General features: G+C 40.5%; 1 protein-coding gene across 1 annotated transcript; it reads left to right on the top strand.

Moving 5' to 3' along the window:
* The first annotated feature begins 9242 nt into the window (after window positions 1–9242).
* LOC148022733 (uncharacterized) lies at window positions 9243–10956 on the top strand. Its single transcript, XM_087695118.1, has one exon. The coding sequence runs from the start codon at window positions 9477–9479 to the stop codon at window positions 10803–10805; it is 1329 nt and encodes a 442-aa protein (XP_087551244.1). The 5' UTR covers window positions 9243–9476; the 3' UTR covers window positions 10806–10956.
* The last annotated feature ends 9913 nt before the right edge of the window (window positions 10957–20869 follow it).

Below are 20869 nucleotides of genomic sequence, written 5' to 3'. Positions count from 1 at the left end.
GACTTCTTTCAAGACCTCGCTTGGTTTTACCCCATTCCACTTGGTGTTTGGTCAGGAAGCCCTTTGCCAATAGAAGTGAAGCTAACAAGTCTGTAGGTATTAGCTACTTCTACAAAGGCAAGCCAAAGTGAGAAGATGCAAATTCAAATTCTAGACTTGCAAAGGTTGGAGCTAGATTGGGAAGAAGCAATGGAGCATTATGCACAACAAGCTGAGAGAAGGAGGCTCCAATTCAATGAGAAGCTGATAGATAAAGGCATAGTAAAGGGAGCTCTAGTTCTTAGGTATGACAACCACTTCAACTATAGGCATAATGGCAAGCTTCTAGCAAAATGGGAAGGCCCTTTTTTTGTTAAGGAGAAGTTCGAGAATGGTAGCCTATCAACTACAAGACATCTCAGGAAAAGAGCATCAAACTAGGGTGAATGGTTGGAGGCTTAAGCCATATTTTTGTAGGATTGGGGACTATGGTCAAAAGTCAGTGGCCGATGAGGTAGGAAGTCGAGGTGGGTGAGTGATGGTCGAAATTTTTGAACGGTGCCACATGGGAAATTGGCACATGTACATCTATCACACACACATGGGTGGCTATGAAGGACCCCTCCAAGTCCTATATAAAGGGGGTGCTTAAACTCCATCGATGACAAAGGATAGCTTGTCTCTCACCACTTTGGTCCTTCCTCTAGTTGGTTGTATCATCACCCTGGTGCCCTAATTTGGGACTAAGTAGGTTGTGTATGTGAAAGAAGTGAGATATCTTTCTCTCCTTTTCTTAACAAGCGTTTTGTATGACTAGTCATTCCTCTTTCCTTCTCTTCCTCATGCTATATTTCCCTTATGTCTATCACTTATATATGTCCTCTAGGGTACATAGTAGGTTAGTTGCATGCTTAGCTCATTATTATCCTCTCCTGCTATGTGTGCATTCTCTCACTCTCTCCCTCCCCCCTCCTTCAATCACTTCCATTCCACACCTTCACTCACTCCCTTAGTGTGCAAAGATTAGTTCAATGAGGTTGCAAGGCAGGCACAGCGTAGAGGCCACCATGCCTAAAAATTGCCCCTCACTATTAATAGTAGTTTAATGCATGTTTTCATGCTTCCAAGCATTAGAATATGTTCATATTTCAAGTTATGGCCTATCTATGAAATTTTTTATGTACTGATATATTACCAATTTTTTTCATTTAATGAAATTTTTAGCAAGTTAAATGCAATCAATATGGTAGTATGATTCTACACATGATTCTATATCACATTACCATTCTTTCTTGAGTTTTGGTGCACGTAATGTCCCATATAGCAACGATACAATGTTTGAATATTTGTTGGTTTGCCCATAATCAAGATAATTTTGAGATATGATTTTATTCAATTGATTGTTGTCAATTTGGTAGAAGAAACATGATAAATATATAGCTTAGATAATAATTTCATTAAAACTTTTGATTTTTGCCATGTGTTGATAGTCTTCCAATGGAGTACGAAGGCGACATTATAGATGCTAGTTTTTTCATCCATCCAATTTTAGCATCTCATGATTGTGTCCAAAGTTGTCCTAAGAAGGAACATTTTGAAGCTTTTCAAACTTTCTATGAGTATATATGAATTCAAACAACCAATATGTATCTCAAGAATATCTATTTAGTGAAATCAATAAGCATACTAATAAAAACATTGATGATATGTCACTAGAATCCATAAAATGTGATAATTTTGTATCTAATTTTATGTATACAAAAGAAGTTATGGGATTTGAACAACCATAGATTCTGATAAAGAACTCATTAAAACTTGTGGAAAAAATGGCTTGGTGGTCTAGAAAATTCCATGAACATCATAGTATAGGATTAAGGTAGAGAAGTTGCTATTTTTTATAGAATGCAATAGTACATTGACTTTGGAAGCTACTTATAACCAAATGGTGTAGAATTTGGAATGTTACTTATTTTTTCCATTAGAAGTGTTGTTTTATCTTCATGCTTAAGTAAGAATTTTAAAAAAATCACCAGACTAGTAGGAGTATTGAATTTTTTTCTAAAAACTTGAAAGGACAATTTTATGTCGTGTAGAGCTACCAACCTAGTGTTAAGCTAAAAGGGATAATCCTAATGTGATCAAGCAAACAAAATTTTATCCTTTATGTAAATGCCACTAACTTAAAAATCAACACCTTTGTTCAAATAGTATCAAGCATTCTTTTTCTAAACATCAAGCACGATTCATGGATTCCTACCTAAGAGAAATCAGTGTCGTGTTTCACTTGTGTCCATCACAAAAAAAACATGGTTTTAATACTAGCTTATATCTAGTAATATTAGCTTAGATTTGGTACTAGTCAAATTGGTACCAGTCAATCTTAGACTTTGATATCCCAGCTAAGAGATTCCTCCCTAGAGGGTCTAGGAGGAAAGGTAATAGTAAGAGTCCCCTTCTCCTATTTCCTATAGATCAGAGTCTTGTAGCAGTAGGTATCCTAAGGAAAGGTTCTCGCATTTAGTGTAAGTGAAACAATGATCCCTTGCTGGACTGCATCTAGAGATACAAAGTCATCCCTATATGAGGGATAAATAATAATAATAATAAAGTCACTCAAAAGATTTATCAACAAGCATCTTTCATGAGTGATAGTAGGAGAGTAACAAATGGGATAATCATCAAAATGATTGTTACTATCTATGGATGATGAAACATCATGCACTATTACGTGTCATGAAAGAGAGGATTATATGTGGATTAAATTGGTACCCTAAGAATTATGTACTATTACGGCTTGGCTCTTGAGTTTGCCCACGAAGTCCAATCAAGTAACCGTCTATGCAATGAATAAAACTGAAAGAGGGAGATAGGATCCAACTCATTGGTTCCACATGTTCAATAATAGCTTGCTTAATAAACTTTATAACAAAAGAGATGTTAGGCTAGATAGACTTTACATTTCGAGGGATTTAGTGCATGACTTTTAAAAATCAACATAAAGTTTGACTCAAAAGGCGGAACAAGGTTCCTATAGATGTGGTGTGTGAAGCAGTGGAGGAGATGAATAGAGAAACATGTGGGCTGCATGTGCCATTGCTAGGGGGAAAAACGAACAAAACACAGTCCTCTATAGCAAACCGCCAGCCTCTTTGGAGAGATAACACAACACAACACCTAGACACACACACACACACACTAGCCCCCGCCAACCACAAATGCACTAGCAGCACCAACGCTACTCTCTTCACCCAACCCGTCTGCCTTCAAGGCTACACCACCAACTAGAAACCACACACACAAGAGATAACAAACACCATCACCAGCATAGAAGGGGCACCACCGTTGACTCATAAGTCTTTGAAAAAACTCACACACACTCTCTGAGTAGGCCTGCAACCACACCTCTTCACACACATCCACTCACTCATGAAGCTGCCACGTACCACTCTTTGCACTCACACCACATAACAGTTGTAAAATAGTTGTGCGATGGCTGTAGATTTTAGCTTATTCATCAGTTTTTATCCTTACACACACTCTTGTCTCTACTCCACGCACACACAAAATCAATTCAAGCTTTTGTGCATCGATCTCAAGCCAAAATAGGGCATACCTGGCCACAAATACACACACACACCCAAGACTTGCTCAGGCACATACTGCCACTTATTACAGACCATGTAGTGGATGCCTCCCCCAACGCACACAACTTGCACACTCACACACACCCATTGTCTACACATAACACACACACACCCATGAGGCCACGGCTCACTCATAACCACTCACACTCACTGAAACTCTCTCTCTCTCTCACTCAAAAAAATATAGAGTTAAGACCAACCAAACCGGGGTTCTTGAAATTGAACCTATGAACACATCCTCTCCAATCATCCCAAGGTTGCATAAGCTTTGGACAATCTAGTATTTGCTTCTCTTCTCATTGAAAACATCTTTGAAAGGCCAAAATGACTACAAGACCAAAAAGTGACATCATGGTGGATCTGATACAGTGTCTAGATAAAACAAGAAAAGAAAAAGATACTACTAGGAAACAAAAGTGCTAGGAAGTAAAATTGTAGTAGCCTAGAACTACAAGACTATGTGGATGCAGGTAGGTGCTAGAAAACAATGTCAGGGCTGATACAACATACGGTATAGAGAGTAAAAGGCCACCATAGTAATGAGGGATACAATGTCATCATATATGAAGGGATAGAGAGTAGTATAGAGAGTCCTCCATCTCACAATATGTCTAGCATTTGTCTTTGATGAATCTCCTCGATATACTCCATAGTCAAGACTCTGGCTATGGGTATCTAGTGTGGCGAGGTAGAATGATCCGGATCACCTATGAGTGTGTGTGTGTGTGTGTGTGTGTGTGTGATGCCACGAGACATATTCCACGGTGGATTTTGTGAGTTTTTTATTCCACGGTGGATTCCGTGAGGTTTTGCGATGGATTCCGTAAAACTATATTTATTTGCCGGGGCTCGAACACAGGGTGGATTCCTTGTGCGAGAAGTTGACGGGGACGCCTGTCCTTTTCGGGCATCATGTTAATTTAATGTGCACGTGGGTGATTCCACAAAATACATATTTAAATTAATGGATGTTTATGAGTTTAGAGTGCACTCGTATTAAATTAAGGCTAGGACAGAGTTCCAACCTATTTATTTATTTTATAGTTGAAGACTACTAGGTATTCACTATTATTTGTTTATTTTATTTATAAACAATTGTGAATGCTACGTTTTTCTCTTGTCTTTCTCAATCTATTGAGTTATTCAAATCCTCTTATGTATTATAATGTTGTTTGTATTCAATAGTTGAGATGTTTGATTTATTAGATTTTTCCACTAAATTATTTGTTTATGATTGAGATTTGATTTGCTAGATTTTCCGTGTTCCACTTCGCACCAGTGTGTGTGTGTGTGCACGTGCACATGCACATGCATGGAATGGGGAGAAGGGGGGTTAGAGGTCCATGCTTGTTATGTGCCTTTGCTCCCCTTTCTCTCTCTCCTTTTGTCAGCGCCACCTGGTAGTTGGTGTAGGGATAGATTCAGGGGGCCTTGATGCTTGGGAGAGTTCTCTCTTCTTGGAGGATATACTTGGATGGTTGTGGCTTGAGAATGAGAAGAGTAGGTTTAGTGGGATGTAGGTGTATAATTGCAATAGGGTTGTACAGATGAATGGCCTACATTCGTGGTTGGTGTTTGACCTAGGTAGGCAAGGGACATTTGTGCATACATTGTAGACCACATATGTTTTGCCATTCAACCCTGGTGGTGTCTATGGGACATGATAGGTATTGATTCCTTGTACACTTTTACTTTCTTCAGTAAGCATGCTATTGACCTCCCAATATATTAGCTAACATATCGGATCGCATTACCTCGTATGCAACACATTGGATTGCATTATCTCATATGCTAACTAGCATACCATGTATGCATGGGCTTGTCAGGTAAGTTGGAGACAAATGTCATACAATGGTGTCTAAGCATGTTGAGATATGTGTACAAAATGTATAAGCAATCAACTATTGCCCATATACCCGTATTCCCTTGTGTGGACTTTGGTAAGCCAAAGATAAAATCCATGGTTATACTATCCCACTGTACGTTTGGAATAGGCAGAGGTTGCAATAGACCATAAGCTTTATGTCTATTGTACTTGATCTTTTGACAAACCATGCATTTAAAAATATACTTGTTAACATCTTGCCGCATTGTCAGTCAAAAGAAGTATAATTCCATGGCTTGTACTGTTGGTTGAGCACTCCTATGCCCTGCATAAGGAGGTTCATGACACTCTTGCATTACCTTATCCCTAAGATTCTTAGTGATGCAAAGGTGTGAGCCAAACATCAAGAACCCTTCTTTTATGGAATAAGGTGATACCTCATGCCCTTGCTCCACTTGAGCATAAATAGAACCAAAGTTAGGATCGCTTGCATAGTCTTCTACCATCAACGTTAAGTCCTTGTGGTAAGCGATAGTGACTGCATTTACCCTAGGCCTTCTAGACAAAGCATCTGCCACAACTAGGTTTTACTTCCGTGGAACATGTGCTATATGTGGAAATGAAATTGTGAGAGAAAACTAGCCCATCTCATTTGCTTTTCACTCAACTTGTTTGCATCATAAAATAACGGAGACTTTGATGATCCGTTCGCAAAACAAAGGGTGTTCCAAGCAAATTATGCTTCCATGATTCAAGAGCATGGATAGCAGTTAATAGCTCTTTCTCGTAGATTCCAAGCACCTTCTCTTGGTCATTAAGCCTTCAAATTTCATATGCAATTGGATGACCTTCCAAGAGTACAGCTTCCAAGCTGTCCCCGCATGCATCACAATGCACTTCGAAAGGCTTACTTAGCTCTAGTAGCTTTAGGAGAGGTTGTGTCATAAGCTTCCCCTCAAGGGTCTGGAAAGCTTCCTCTTCCTTTGCCGTCCATTGGTATTTAACTTTCTTCTTGGTCAAATCATGAAGTGGACTGGCAATCAGTGAGAACTTTTCAATGAATCTACGGTAATAGGCACACATGCCTATAAAGCTTCGTAACTCATGTAGATTCATTGGTTGAGGCCATTCTTCAATGACCTTCAACTTTTTAGGATCCATTTTGATCCCTTCCTTGGAAACAATGTGACCAAGGTAGCGAATTTCTTGCAATAAAAATTCACTCTTTTTGCCATTAATGAAGAGCTTATGCCTTCTCAGCTCTTCAAACACATTTCTTAGATGCTCCTTGTGTTCCTCTAGTGTCTTTGAATAGATAATGATGTCATCAAAGAACACTCCTGTGAAGGAACGATATGATCTAAATATCCTATCCATCATTCTATTGAATGTGGCAAGAGCATTTGTTAGACCAAAAGGCATCACTAAAAACTCATACAACCCAAAGGTTGTTCAAAATGCCGTTTTATGGATATCTTCAAGGACTATCCTTATTTGGTGATAGCCACTCTTGAGATCGATCCTACTAAAGTAAGATGATCCTTGAAGCTTGTCGAAGATATCCTCAATCCTTGGGACTAGAAATATATTCTTGATTGTACTCTTGTTTAGTGCACAATAGTCCACACACATCCTGTATGAACCATCCTTCTTTTGCACTAGAAGTACATGTGAACAAAAAGGAGAGGAGCTTGGCTGGATCGTTCCCTTCTCTAGGAGCTCATTAACTTGAGACATGATCTCCTCTTGTTGAGCAAGAGACACTCAATAAGGAGGCCTATTTGGAGGAGAAGTTCCCAGGACTAAGTCTATCTTATGGTCATCCACTCCTCTAGAGGGTGGTAGTTCCATAGGAATCGTTTCGGAAAAACAATTAGCATGCTCATCTAGAAAAAACTTAAGTGTAGCGTCTTCTTTTGAAAGAGATTCACTAACATCTATAGATGTAGACTTTTGATCTCGAGCAAAAATCATGTAAGAAGAAATAGAGGATTTCATTGATTTCGCAATTGCTAGATTATTGACTAGGGGTATGGTGTCCCCTTTCTTTTGGGTACGAATAAAGAGGTCGTTACCCTTATGAGTGAGAGTGATTATTCTTTCTGGATAGATGAGCCTAGCGGATTTCCAAAGTATAAAACACACCATCATAACCCAAACTACCATATATACATCACTGTGAAAAATCACCAGACCCCTCCAAGGTCAAATGGCCAAGAATAGTTGGCCCATGATGTCTGCAATGCCGCCATACTTCCACCAGGATCAAACACAAGGCAAGGAGCCCTACCATCCACCTCGATCCCCTCGCCACAAGCATATACGTGCAACTTTTCCTCTCTGACATCTTCATCACCCTCCGTCTGCAACAACCGCATGAGTATCTCTAACAAAAGGTGAGGGCACACCATCTGTCCAAAGGTACAATGCCTTGTAGCCTTACATTTAGACTCTTAGAAGGATATCCATCCCATGAGTAACACATGAACTCCTTAGTGTTACATACTCATGCTCTAAGTCCATATGCAATTTCCATTTTCCAGAAAGATTGGTTGTGTCTCCTAGAGCCATGGAGCCAATCAAGATATGGGAGGGTTGAGCAACCACTATGAAAGAGAGAGAAGAGAGAGAGAGTGTGTGTGTGTGTGCGTGTGTGAGAGATAGAGAAAGCCTAGAATGTAAATTCAATGGAGGGCCAAAAGAGGAGAGAGAAAGAATCACATTTTAGAGAGGGAGTGGAGTTTTGAAAAGTGAATCCCAACTTTTCAACATTTAAGAGGGAGTATAATTCAAATTCTCCATGTTAGCTCATAATAAAGTGGCCCCAAGATATGTATAGAAAGAGAGTGCTAGGTGTTTTAGAGAGAGAAAGAGATTTTAAAAAGTAGCTCTTCACTTTTCAATAGCTGTAGAGAGATAAATGAACGTTTCCAAGTACTTTTTCATTAAAAAAATCTTTTTTGGGACAAGAGTTACCCCAAACAAAGTCCAATAAAGTCTCTCTTAAAATTCAAAGCAAAAAGCTACTAAAAAAAGCCTTCTGCCTATTTTCTCCACCTCTTTGGCCTATTAGTCACAGACCTTGATTAAACCTTAAGCTAATCAAGTTTGACTGCCAAGATAAAGGGCCCTTCCAAAACCCATCCTTCCCCTAATGCGAATATGCACATATCATAATACAAGGAATGCCAAACTCCATGTAATTACAAATAGTACCATAACTTAGCCAGAGTTCTCCATAAAAATATCACATGTTACATGAAGTTTAATAAATACCATAGACCTAAACCTATCTAATATTGGCTATGATCATTACGATGATACATTTAACCAGGATGTCCATTGTATTTGGAGGAACAAACCACTAGAGCATCGAGTCTTCCATGAAAGCACTCCATCACATTTTTTGTAATGCTAGCTTATGATACTGGCTTGAAGCATTATCAAATTGAATTGAAGCATTTTTGACGTCTCAATAAATGAAATAGTTATGCAAGCACCATAGATATCTAGCCATTTGTGTGGGCCAAACTTCTAATGTGGAATGGAGAAATTGTTACAAGAGGTAACATTTCTAGATACTTGCGGGCTTCTTTGGGGGAAGGCGCAACATTCAAGGAAGCCTTCGAATGGTTCCAGAGCAAAACTAAAAGCAAAAGATGAGGAGGTGGGAATTTATGTTGATTGCGTTCCATTGCAGAGCAAGGGTCATTAATGTATTCCTGATCCCTTTTATCGCCTTTTTGTCTCCGATTTTGTCGCGCACACGTCTAAGCGCTCTCTCTTTTTTTTCGTAAATCTGAGCTCTCTCTCTCTCTCTCTCTCTCTCTCTCTCTCTCACACATGCGAGTTCCTCTCTCTTTCACAAAACACCTATGAGCGCGCGCTCACACGCTCTCCTTTGTGGGTCTGAGGCCGCTGCCTCTCTATGTACAACACACGACTGAATCTGAGCCGCCTCACCCAACAGATTCGAGCGCTTCTGCGTTTTCGGAAGCCTACGCCGTCATCAGAAAAGCAACTTTCCCATGGAAAGGAAGTACAGGGCGGGAGAGTTGCAGCGCTTCATCGCTCCCAAGTATGTGGGGGTGGCTTTTAATTTGCCCCCCTCGTGCGGAACTTTTTGGGGCCTCATGGAAGAAGAAATTGACAGGCTTTCTCTTGAAGAAGGTTATCTTTTTAGCAAGGATGTTGAGAACGTTCTTTCCTTTCTAACCAACTTTTTCTCTGTCAGTCTTGTTGAAACCATTCGGGTCAACATGGAGTTCCTACAAAACTCTTACTTGGGCATGCAATACACATTGCGCCCTGGCAAAGCAGGGCTTGCGATTAATGTGCTGCGTGATGTACAAATGGAATGTGATGTACAGGGTTCTGTATTACAGGGGTTTCTTGGGCATGTCGAATCTGTGATGACTGACAGTGATACTGATGAGAATGATGCTCCATGCGATGCTGGTGATGATGGGTGGCACACCCAATGTCGTCGTCAAAGGAGATCAAGTGCCTCTGCACACAACAGTTTGGAAAGCACATCTAGGGGAGCAAGTAACAGAGCAGGAAGGGGAGTGGGAGCAGGTCGTGGAGCAGGTGGTGGTAGAGGCAGTGGAGAGGGAGGCAGCCCTCAGGTTCACTTTGAGAGTATGCAGAGGGAGACAGTTGCGGTTCTCATGTTTCCATTTTCAACGCCGCCTTATGGAGAGCTTGATAGACACCAGACCTTAAAGGCAAGGTCTTGGGAGTTTGTATCTCATGCTGCAGTGGGGGATCATTCAGCGAGGATATATAATCCCAACACATGCGAAACTGGATCAGTTTATTTATTTCATGGCACAAGAAATAGACAGTTGGAAGGCTTTCAAAGGAGAGGCATTGCCCCCTTGTTTAACCGCAATGAGTTTAGCATGAGAGAGGCCTTTTATGTCTCGAATTCCATCAGGCAAACTTATGAGCACCCTTTACATTATCATCCATCCAGATGTGTCACCGACACCATTGCTGTTTTTGTATTTGAGGTAGATGTTCGGGTACTTCATGGCATTGAGCCTCCTCCAGGAGAGCCTACTCCACTCACCAATTTGTGGTTTCCAGACAATGAGGAGAATTTGTCAGCATGGAGGAGGATTTGTAAAAATAATTTTACACTGGTAGGTTTGGATCACTCTTTTGACATTGTCATAGGACCTGTGTGCCTACCTAGAGATGAAGGTGATTATGGCAAGATGGAGGTGAGGCTACCAGGAGATGCACCTTTCACACAGATTGCCTTTTGTTCGACGAGGGCGAGATCTTGGCTTGAAAGTTGCTTTAAGAAAATCTTTGTGGAGGTGAGAGGTGTGCCGACAACCTCAGCATGACACGTAGAGCTTATTTTTTAGATGCTTTGCAATGCCCACTTTTGTAAAACAATTTTTTGGTCTCCAATTTTGGAGTGTACTAACTGTGGGATGTAAACCAAATGCTATTTGCTGATAGATGAAAATATTTGTAATGGTGGCTTTGTGGGCAGCAGCTTATAACATAATAGTATCACAAAATTGCTAGTTTTTAGCCTTTAGCTCAATTGTTTGTTTATGTGAGCATTAGCGGTTTCTTTTATTGATGGCCACAGTATTTACTTCAAGCACTTCCATTTAGTGTATATATGTTGAGGTAAATTGATAATTTGATTTGCTATTCTTGTTTGACAACAGCAAGGCACAGACAATGCCACTAGTAATTTTATTCAACTCCTTTTGCTTTTCATTAATTTCTCCACCTTTTTGTGCACTGTTTATTAGTCTTTGTTTGATTCACTCAATATCGAAAAATCGCATGAGAGTCTGCTGGAATGCCTCTATGTTTATATGTTTCGTAGATTCTCAGGATTGGAAAGGTGTCAACCAAAGCCCCATTGTATGGGCCGTTCTAGGAGGGGGAATATGGAGGAACCAAATTGTGGTGGAGTAGAAAGAAGACCCATTTGTGCGGTTGAATTAGCAAACTCAACACTTTCTGCAAGAAGGCAGACAAAAACAAGCATAAAGTCATGACAGTCTAGGTTAGTTACTGGTTAAAGCTTGTAACATTGTAGAATGTGATTGTTTAAAAAAGCCTTATGGTGAGAAGCCAATATAACCTGTGTAGAATGTGAATGTTGAATATAACCTTATGAGGAGCAATATGACCTTTGGATGGTGGCGTCAAACATGTGAATTATATTGTAAATGTGTTAAATAGAGCTCTGATGTTTCTAAGAAATTTTGAGCTATGGTTGGATTGACAAATCCTTTGTTGAGATACCTTGATGAACTTGACATTGTGCTATGCAGTTCCAAAATGAGGTTCTGGAAAACCGTGTTTGCATTCAACCTCCCTGAACCCAATGCAAATATGTTCCTTAATAATCCGTGTGAGAAACATCTCGCTTCACTTGGCATCACTGCTTAGCCAAAGGGATTGTAAATGCCACGAACAACGTAGTATGCTTAACAATTATGATATTCGCTTGTTTTCGAGATTTAATATAAAAGAGAATGAACACTTAAAGCTGAAAATGAAAATTACTCACAAAATTACAGCCATGAAAATGTAAAAGTAATGGAGACAAGATTGAGGGTTGAATATGGGCAACCCCCTCCCCGCGAAGGAATGTATTTCTGCTCAACCCAAGTCCCTTAGGGAAGAGCTCAGTTACAATCAACCTGAGAGTGAGAATGAGTATTTCTCACTCTCACAAGATCATGCAAAGATGTACAAACACACATGCATTATCTATTATGCAATGATAAGAATTGATTTCTTTACTGTATGAGAGGAGGGGAAATCAGTCTTTCTCCATTGTTGATCAGCAGTACATGAATAGAGCTTGCCTCTTGTTGCTAAAATGGAAGAAATAGCTCGAGAAGGAGGTGCTGTAATGAATTTACAGGCTTGTTGTCCTGTAAAACAGCAGTGATAGAAGAGGGAATATGGAGGAATTTGATAATGGAGAAGTGGGGGATGATGATGGGAATGGATGGGGCCAGTTTCTGGCTATCTGTGGGTGTTGTACATGAGTTTACAGCAAAGAAAAATGATGATGAATGAAGAAAAATGAGCTCTTATTTATAGGAGAGAGAAGAGCTAGTACAAAAGGGGAAAGTGAAGTAGCACAAGACAAGTGTCCAGCCACATGTCATGAGATGTGACAAGTGGTGGGACACTTGGAAACTTGTATGACAAGTGTCTTGACACTTGTCTCTTCTCTATGGCATTCCTTTTTGGGTTGAATACTGTCAAGAATAGAAACAACCAAATTTAGTAAGCACAGTCAGAGTACAGAACTTACTATTTTTAGAATGACGTCCCTATTTTTTAGGACTAGCATTTTTAGGCTAATTCGAGGCTCCTAAAATTTAGGGACCTCCTAAAATTTAGGGATATCTTAAAATTTAGGGACCCTCCCCCCTCCCAATATGGGTGTCATATGAAAGCTTTTTTTGTGTACATCACAAAAACGATATCAAAATCTTCATGTGACTTTCCTATGCAAAGAAATGTGCATTTCAAGCTTTCAGCCAACACATGCACATTATACAAGCATTTCATGATCATGCCATCTTGTTGATTGTAACTGTCTGTTTTGGTGGATCTAGCCCACACTTCAAGGCATCAATCCTTTTTGTGTGCGAGTCTAACCCTGATATGCGTGAGTTCTGGTCACAGGCGCCCAATCGGGCCATATAGGTGGAAGTGTGAACTATCTTTTCTCTAACCCACCACGTGGGTCCAGCATAACTTGTGACCACTCATCAGTTGGCCAGCTCCAATGCACTTTTCTTTATATCTAATTAGTGCAAAGGAAATAAATTTAATAAATCATTATATAGAGAAATTGATGAAAAAGGATGCCAACTGTAACGTGTCCTCTTCGTGTCATCCAGGACACGTCTTAGCAGTCCATCGGAAGGATGTCTAGAAAGCTCCGCCCGGCACTCCCATGGAATGTTACGGGATTTGCGATCTAGGTATTTCCGCGTCTGCCACGTAATGGAAGTATCCTGGCCGTTCCCACTTAGGATCGACCGGAATTAGGGTTTTCCTGACTGGTCATTAACTAACAGCAACTAGCGTCGGACCCAATCGAACTACTTTACACAGAAACGCTAGGTCCGAAGTGGATTCACGCTGCACTTAGTTCAAGGAGAATGGGAAACGAGAGGGATGCAAAGCTCAACCTCTCTGCCATAAGGCATAGTCTCATTCTGTTCCCCTAAAGCAGCGTAAATCGGTTAAGATTTAACTCTAGGTCATCGCTTTTGTTATTTGTTTTCTTTGACGATCATCCTGCTGTTCTTTGAGAAAAGTTACCAGCTAACTAGGACCACCCAACCGCAGGACGGACCTATGGCCTATCCTCCGCACTTTCCTCGGTTTGTTTTAGTTATGTAATTATCTAACACATTAGTTTGACATGTAACAACTGGCTTCCTTAATTAATCCGTTAAACACTGGTTCCTTCACGTAATCTTATCACGTAATATAGAAAAACAATATCAAACAAGTTCTTTATTAATATATCATCATTTTTATCTTTGAAATACAAGGAGTTCCGCCCGTAAGCTTGTTCATAATCTGCCCGAAGGCTATCTAGTAATCCACAGTGATCATTATTCCAAGCTTCTGCCCATAGACTAGTATGTGGGCGCCTCGAGATCCAATCCCGAGTTACATTAGCCTCTTGTGCAGGACCCGGAAGGCGAGGGATTTACGGCCAGAGCCCCCCTGGCACCCAAGCGTCCTCCTGCTCCAAGTAGAGCTCAACGGAGAGACCTCTCGCGGCGAGTTCGGTCCACGTTCCCGGCGCGGTCAACAACCCCCTTGGTTAGGGTCAAGCAGGCAGTCGGGGGTAACTGAAACTGCCTCTCCCTTCAGGCCTTTAACCTGAAGTATAGGTATTCATTTAATTTGTAATTCATAATTCAAACAATACTCTAAAATCTCTAGCAAGCACAAACATTTCCATTAATCAACCGTGTTGTTTGGCAAACTGCTAAGGAAATGTTCTTTCCTTTTGAGTGTATAGGCACTCGTTCCTAAGGTGTCTTGTAACTTGGCGAGATCCTTTATATTTCGGGTTAAGGCGTACCTTATTAACCTAACTAGGTCAACCCTAAAGTTCATTAGATACTTTAGTTTTCAGTTTATAACTTTCCTTATTTAGAAGGATATCCAAAAATACGTCCTTTTCCAGGATAACTTGCGTAAGGATCTGCCATCTTTGTTGAGGATATTTACCCTTTCTCCTTGTGAATCAATCACAAGACTAAATGACTTCGTACTTGCTGCGCAAGTCCTGCGAAGAAATAATCCGTTTTAGATCCTTTAAGCTGACGTATGTCGGACCTAGGGTCTCTTTTTAAGAACCTCAGGGACATACCCTAGTCCTTTATCTTTACTAATTTATTAACCCTAGAATAAGGAAAGTAGTCAAGTGCTTAAGGTATAAACGTTTCTTTGGTCTTTAAATCATTTCCAAGGCATATTTTTTTTTTACATGGTATTTCTAAGTTTAGATTGGTTTGGTTATCTTTTGGAAGGTAATATTGATCGCCTCATCACGGTTTTGCTATCCTTGTGATAATTGATTTTTCAGTCGATACAATTCCTTTTTCCTTGCAGACGAAACTCATGCTGAATAAGAATCATTTCCCTTGCTAAGATGTGCAATTAGCAATGATAACTTCCTAGTAATTTGAGCAACGAAAGAAACCTTTCATGAAGTTAATCATCTACAATGATTCGTTGCAAAAAGGAATAGGACTAATGGTGCAAGATACAATTTTTATACCTTCGGGATTTAACTGAAATATACTGCTATAGTAAATAGATAATCTTGTTCATAATTCATTATAATGCATGATGCTGTTCGAAGGAAACTATGTTCTATACATTATCATTTGTTCAATTAAACTAACTCCTTTATTGTAAATAACTCGGAAAAATATATCCTATCCCTAACAATTTCTCTTTTCATGATTGACTTAAAACCGATTTAAAGCCAAGAAGAAAAAACCTGGTTTTGGGGTGAGATATCCACATGGATACCGGGAGATGACCCTCCCGCAGCTACTCCTTGGACTTTCTTAGGTGGCATCGCAGTTCGAATGTGAAGGTAACTTTTACTCTTTCTTCCGGATTTCCCTGACTCTTTCGAGGCAAGGTGCCGTTTAAATGGTTGATCACGAGAAGGAATGATAGGGCCTTTAGGTTCTTAGATTCTTCGGAGAGAAAAAGATTTACAAAGCCTAAGAAGGCCCTATAGGGTATGTACTTGGCAAAAAGTTTATGGGTGAGTGTGGTTTTGCAACCACATGAACCTTTGGAGAACTTTGGCTTGGGGTAAAAGGTATAGAAGGAAATTATTCTCTTCCCTTGCACTTCCTCTACCTTTTTCTTCTCCTTCCCTACTCCTCCTCCTTCACTCCTCTTTTTTCCTCCCTTTTTACCCTTCTACCTCCCTCTATTCCTTCTCTACTCTTCCTCTTTTACTCCTTTCTTACTCTTCTTTATCTTTTCCTACCCTCTACCTCTTTCACACTACTCCTTTCTCCTTCACTCCTCTCTACTTCCCTTCTTTATCTTTTTCCACCCTCTACTTCTTTCACAACACTCCTTTCTCCTTCACTCCTCTCTACTTTCCTTCTTTATCTTTTTCCACCCTCTACTTCTTTCACATCACTCCTTTCTCCTTCACTCCTCTCTACTTTCCTTCCTTATCTTTTCCTCACGGGGCCCCATGATGCAAAATCCCATCAGAAATTAAGGTTTGAATCAGATAGCCTAAGAATTAATGTTTGAATCATCAAGAAAAAAAAAGTTTGTGGTTACGATCGTGGTAATCCAAGGCCATTTCAGTGCATGGCAGGAAATCAGAGGGGGGTGATTAAGATCGTGGCCCAAGGCCCGTTCAGCGGGATGGGGGGGAAGTAGGCTGAGACGTTCACCTGGGTGGTGGCACAGTACGTCAGCCCACGGCTATTATTGCAGTAGAATGAGGGGGGAAATAGCGTCGTTCGGAGGCCCAGGTGATGTCTGGCAGCTATGGCCGAAGGTCCAGGGGAAGGGATGGGCAGCGCTATCGAGCGAGGAGGGGAAAACTTCCAGTCAGCGTCCTCAAGGCCCTGCAGCAGCTAACGGGCCCGTGACGTGCGTAGAAGGCGTAGTCTCTTATCTCCTTGCCCTTCCCTCCACAGCAATTTGTCGCAGTCGTCTCCCTCACAGACTGAATATCACCCTCTTCCTACTCCCTTTGGCACATTAGAAGATGAGTATTTATGGGAAGAGGGGGGGTAGGGCCTCCCTCTCCACATGGATCCTGCATGTGATCCCTCCCCTCCACCACTACACTATCCTATTTTAGAACCATCCCCTTCCCTCAGCCACGCTTCGACTGAGGGAAAAGGTAAAAAAAAATTGCATTAAATCCCGAATTTATCCCTTATCCTCCTCCTAAGAGGAGGTTCCTATGAGAAATACGCGGTTTCGAAAAGCTGTGTCTCGTTTGGGCTCAGTGGAGAGTGTATTAGTCTAGACAATACCTTCCCAAATCCTCACTGCAACCTTATTATTTTTCTGAGACTTCACATGGCCAAAAATATTACATTTAAATACTCATCTTCTAATGTGCCGAAGGGAGTAGGAAGAGGGTGATATTCAGTCTGTGAGGGAGACGACTGCGACAAATTGTTGTGGAGGGAAGGGCGAGGAGATAAGAGGCTACGCCTTCTACGCACATCACATGCCCGTTAGCTGCTGCAGGGCCTTGAGGCCGCTGACTGGAAGTTTTCCCCTCCTCACTCGATAGCGCTACCCATCCCTTCCCCTGGACCTTTACCACTGTAAACATCCTGAACAACATAGTATGCTTAACAATTATGATGTTCGCTTGTTTTTGAGATTTAATATAAAAGAGAATGAACACTTAAAGCTGAGGAGAACTTTAAAGTGGTTCCCAAATTCTCAAATAAAGCACGCCAAAAGTTACTTGTGAATTTGGAGTCTCTATCTGAAATGATCTCAGAAGGCATACCATGTAATCTGAAGATATGTTGAATGAAAAGTCTTGCAGCTTGTGCGGATTTCAATGTTTTATGACGGAATAAAATGTAATTGTTTGCTGAATCTATCAATTATGACCCAAATCATATCATGACCTTGAGGTGTTCTTGGAATACCTGAGATGAAATCCATTGTGATAGATTCCCATGGATCTTTGGGCACTGGAAGAGGTTGCAACAATCCTGGAATCTTCTACCTATTATATTTGGATTTTTGGCATACCAGACAAGCCTCAATGAAGTTATGTGTATCTCTTCGTAATGTTGGCCAATAAAAGTAGCGCTCAATTGCACTTAGAGTGGCTGCCCTCCCTCTATGCCCTGCATAAGGGGGTTCATGACTTTCTTTAAGCACCTTTTGTCGAACAGGACGAGTGACACAAAGGCGATTGTTCATGAGAAGGTAACCGTCTTTGATGGAATAATTTGGATGAGAACCTCCTTGCTGTAAATTTGACCAAATTGCTGCAAAATCAGTATCTTCATCATAAGTATTCTTCATCGTTTGAAAATCTTCATGATGAGCCACTGTAATAGTTGCAATGCGAGGCACTCTAGAAAGTGCATCAACAACTACATTTTGTTTCCCTGGAGTGTACATAATTTGAAAATGAAACATAGACAAGAAATTTTCCCATCTTGCATGTTTCTCCTGCAAATGCTTTTGAGTCTTGAAATACTTCAAGCTTTGATGATCGGTTTTAATAAGGAATTCATTACCTAAAAGATAATGTTTCCATATCTTTAAAGCATGAACCACTGTTAAGAGCTCAATTTCATAAATGTCATATCTTTCTCCACATCATTTAGATGGCGGCTTTCAAAGGCTACGGCATGGCCTTCTTGATTTAGCATTGCACCAATACAATCACTGCAAGCATTTGCTTCCACCACAAATGGTTTTACCAGATCTTGAATGATAAGAACAGGTCCAGAAGTAAGAGCTGTTTTCAGCCTTGTGAAGGTTGCCTTCTCTTTTTCCTTCCATTGGAAAGAGATCTTCTTCTTTGTAAGGTCATGACGTGGAGAAGCAATATGTGCAAAATGCTTGATGAAGCGGCGGTAATAAGAACATAAGCCAAGAAACGATCGCACCTCATGTACATCATGAAGATGAGGCCATTCTTGGATTATCCTGATCTTTTCAAGATCCATCTGAATCCCTTCACAAGAGATGACATGCCCATGGTAATTTATTTTATGTATGAAAAATTCACTCTTTTTACCATTTACCAAGAGTTGATTTTGTTGAAGTAATTGTAGAACAATTTCCAAGTGTTGATGATGCTCCTCTTCATTCTTGCTAAAGACAAGAATATCATCAAAGAAGGTACCGACATATTGTCGATGCTCTCTAAAGATGTGCTCCATCATTCGATTAAAGGTGGCTGGTGCATTGGTTAATCCGAAAGGAACCACCGAGAATTCATAAAGACCGTATGAAGTGCAGAAAGCAGTTTTGTGTACATCTTGTGGTATTACCCTAATTTGATGATAGCCACTCTTTAGATCAATGTGGCTGAAAACCTTTGAGCCTCCTAGACGATCCAAAATGTCATCAATTCTGGGAATAGGAAACTGATTCTTCACAGTGATTTTGTTGAGGGCTCGATAATCAATGCACATCCTGAATGTGCCATCTTTCTTTTGAACAAGAAGAACCGGTGAACAAAATGGTGAGCTACTTGGCCTAATTAGCCCACGGTTGAGTAGGTCTTCGACTTGCTTTCTGATTTCTTCTTGTTGAGGACGGTTCACATGGTATGGTGCTATATTAGGAGGAGAACTGCCCGGGATAATATCAATATGATGGTCTTCTGGCCTTTTTGGGGGAAGCTGATAAGGAATATCTTCCGAAAAACAATCTTTATACTTTTCCGAGAGCTCAAGTTGCTCTTGGTTTTCAGCATTCATATTATATTTTACATCAGTGACATAAAGTAGACAACATTGAACACAATCCTTAATTGCTCTAGAGACTTGCATATGGCTTACCATAGGTATGGTGTCTCCAGAAACTCTAGCTTGGATCTCGTACTTCTTGCCTTTGTTGGTGAGTTCTACCTTCTTTTTCTGAGAGAAGATGGTTGAATCTACTCTATGATTCCAGGGCATGCCAAGAATCACATCGCAGCCATCAAGGTCTCCGATACATAAGGTATCTTCGTCACTGTAGCCTTGAATTTGAAACTTGAGCTTGCCAATGTAGGGTATCACAGTCTTCACTGTGTCACCTTCATCAACATTTAAAGCTTGGCAAACTTCTATCGGAGTGTCCATCTCTTCATTCTTTAATCCAAGCTCTTTAGCTAATTGCAAGGAAATGATATTTTCATTCGCCCCAAGATCTATCAAGAATAGTGCTTGCTTACCTTGCAACTGTCCCCAAGCTTTTAATAATTTGCGCATCTCTGGAGTGTGAGTTGTGTTTGCAACTACATCACTGATAGCATTAATTTTCACTAGCGACTTAGGCTTGTTGTCAGAAACCTTGCTTTGTCCCTTGTTTGGACATTACTTCGCTATGTGGCCTGTTTATCCACATTTAAAGTACTTCCCTTCTTTCATGAAGCGTTGCTTTTCTTCTTCGGAAAGTTGCTTTGCTTGTGGGTATAGATTGGAGCGAAATTGAGGAGCATTAGGAGGTGCATAGGGCTTCATCTTCTTTTGATTTGATGGCTGCTTTTGCCGCTGTTTTGGTCCTTCATTTGGGGCTGAATACTCCTCATCGTCAGCTACTCTCTTGTTATCATTCTTTTGGAATGATTTGTTGCCATTGTGCTCCATTTCCCATGTCTCAACATGGTCAATGAGTTTCCTGAGACTAGAACAATGATAATGATTAAGAGCAGTACAAAGTTTAAAATGCAAACCTCCTTGAAACTTCCTAAGCTTTTCCGAACTGTTGATCTTCTTGAAATGTTGGACCTTCAAAAGTAGCTCCCAAAATCTCTTGGTATAGTCACCAAGTGACTCATTTTTCCTTTGCCAAAGCCGATCCCATTCCATTTTTACATCTCTTTTGAAATGAACAGGAAGAAATTGGCTTTGTATCATGCGAACAAAGGACTGCCATGATTTTGGGGCAGCATGATCATATTCCAACCCCGTCCACCAAGTATGGGCTAAGTCAGTTAAATGTAAAGCTGCAAACTTAGTCTTTTCTTTTTCTTTATACTTGTCACGACCATACAAAATTTGAAATTGACGAATAAACTTTAGAAGAAGATCAGGATTTCGGGAACCATCATACATACTGAACTTGATCTTCTTTTCAAGTTGAGACAGTGACTTAGTCTTCTTCTTCTTCTTATGCCTTTGTCCAAGCTCGGATCTTGAGG

This window comes from Lygodium microphyllum, chromosome 16 (assembly GCF_053477565.2).
Source record: "Lygodium microphyllum isolate KBCC chromosome 16, Lygodium_microphyllum_v1.1.10, whole genome shotgun sequence".
In the NCBI taxonomy this organism is placed as follows: domain Eukaryota; kingdom Viridiplantae; phylum Streptophyta; class Polypodiopsida; order Schizaeales; family Lygodiaceae; genus Lygodium; species Lygodium microphyllum.
This window is presented reverse-complemented; position numbering and strand designations above follow the sequence as displayed.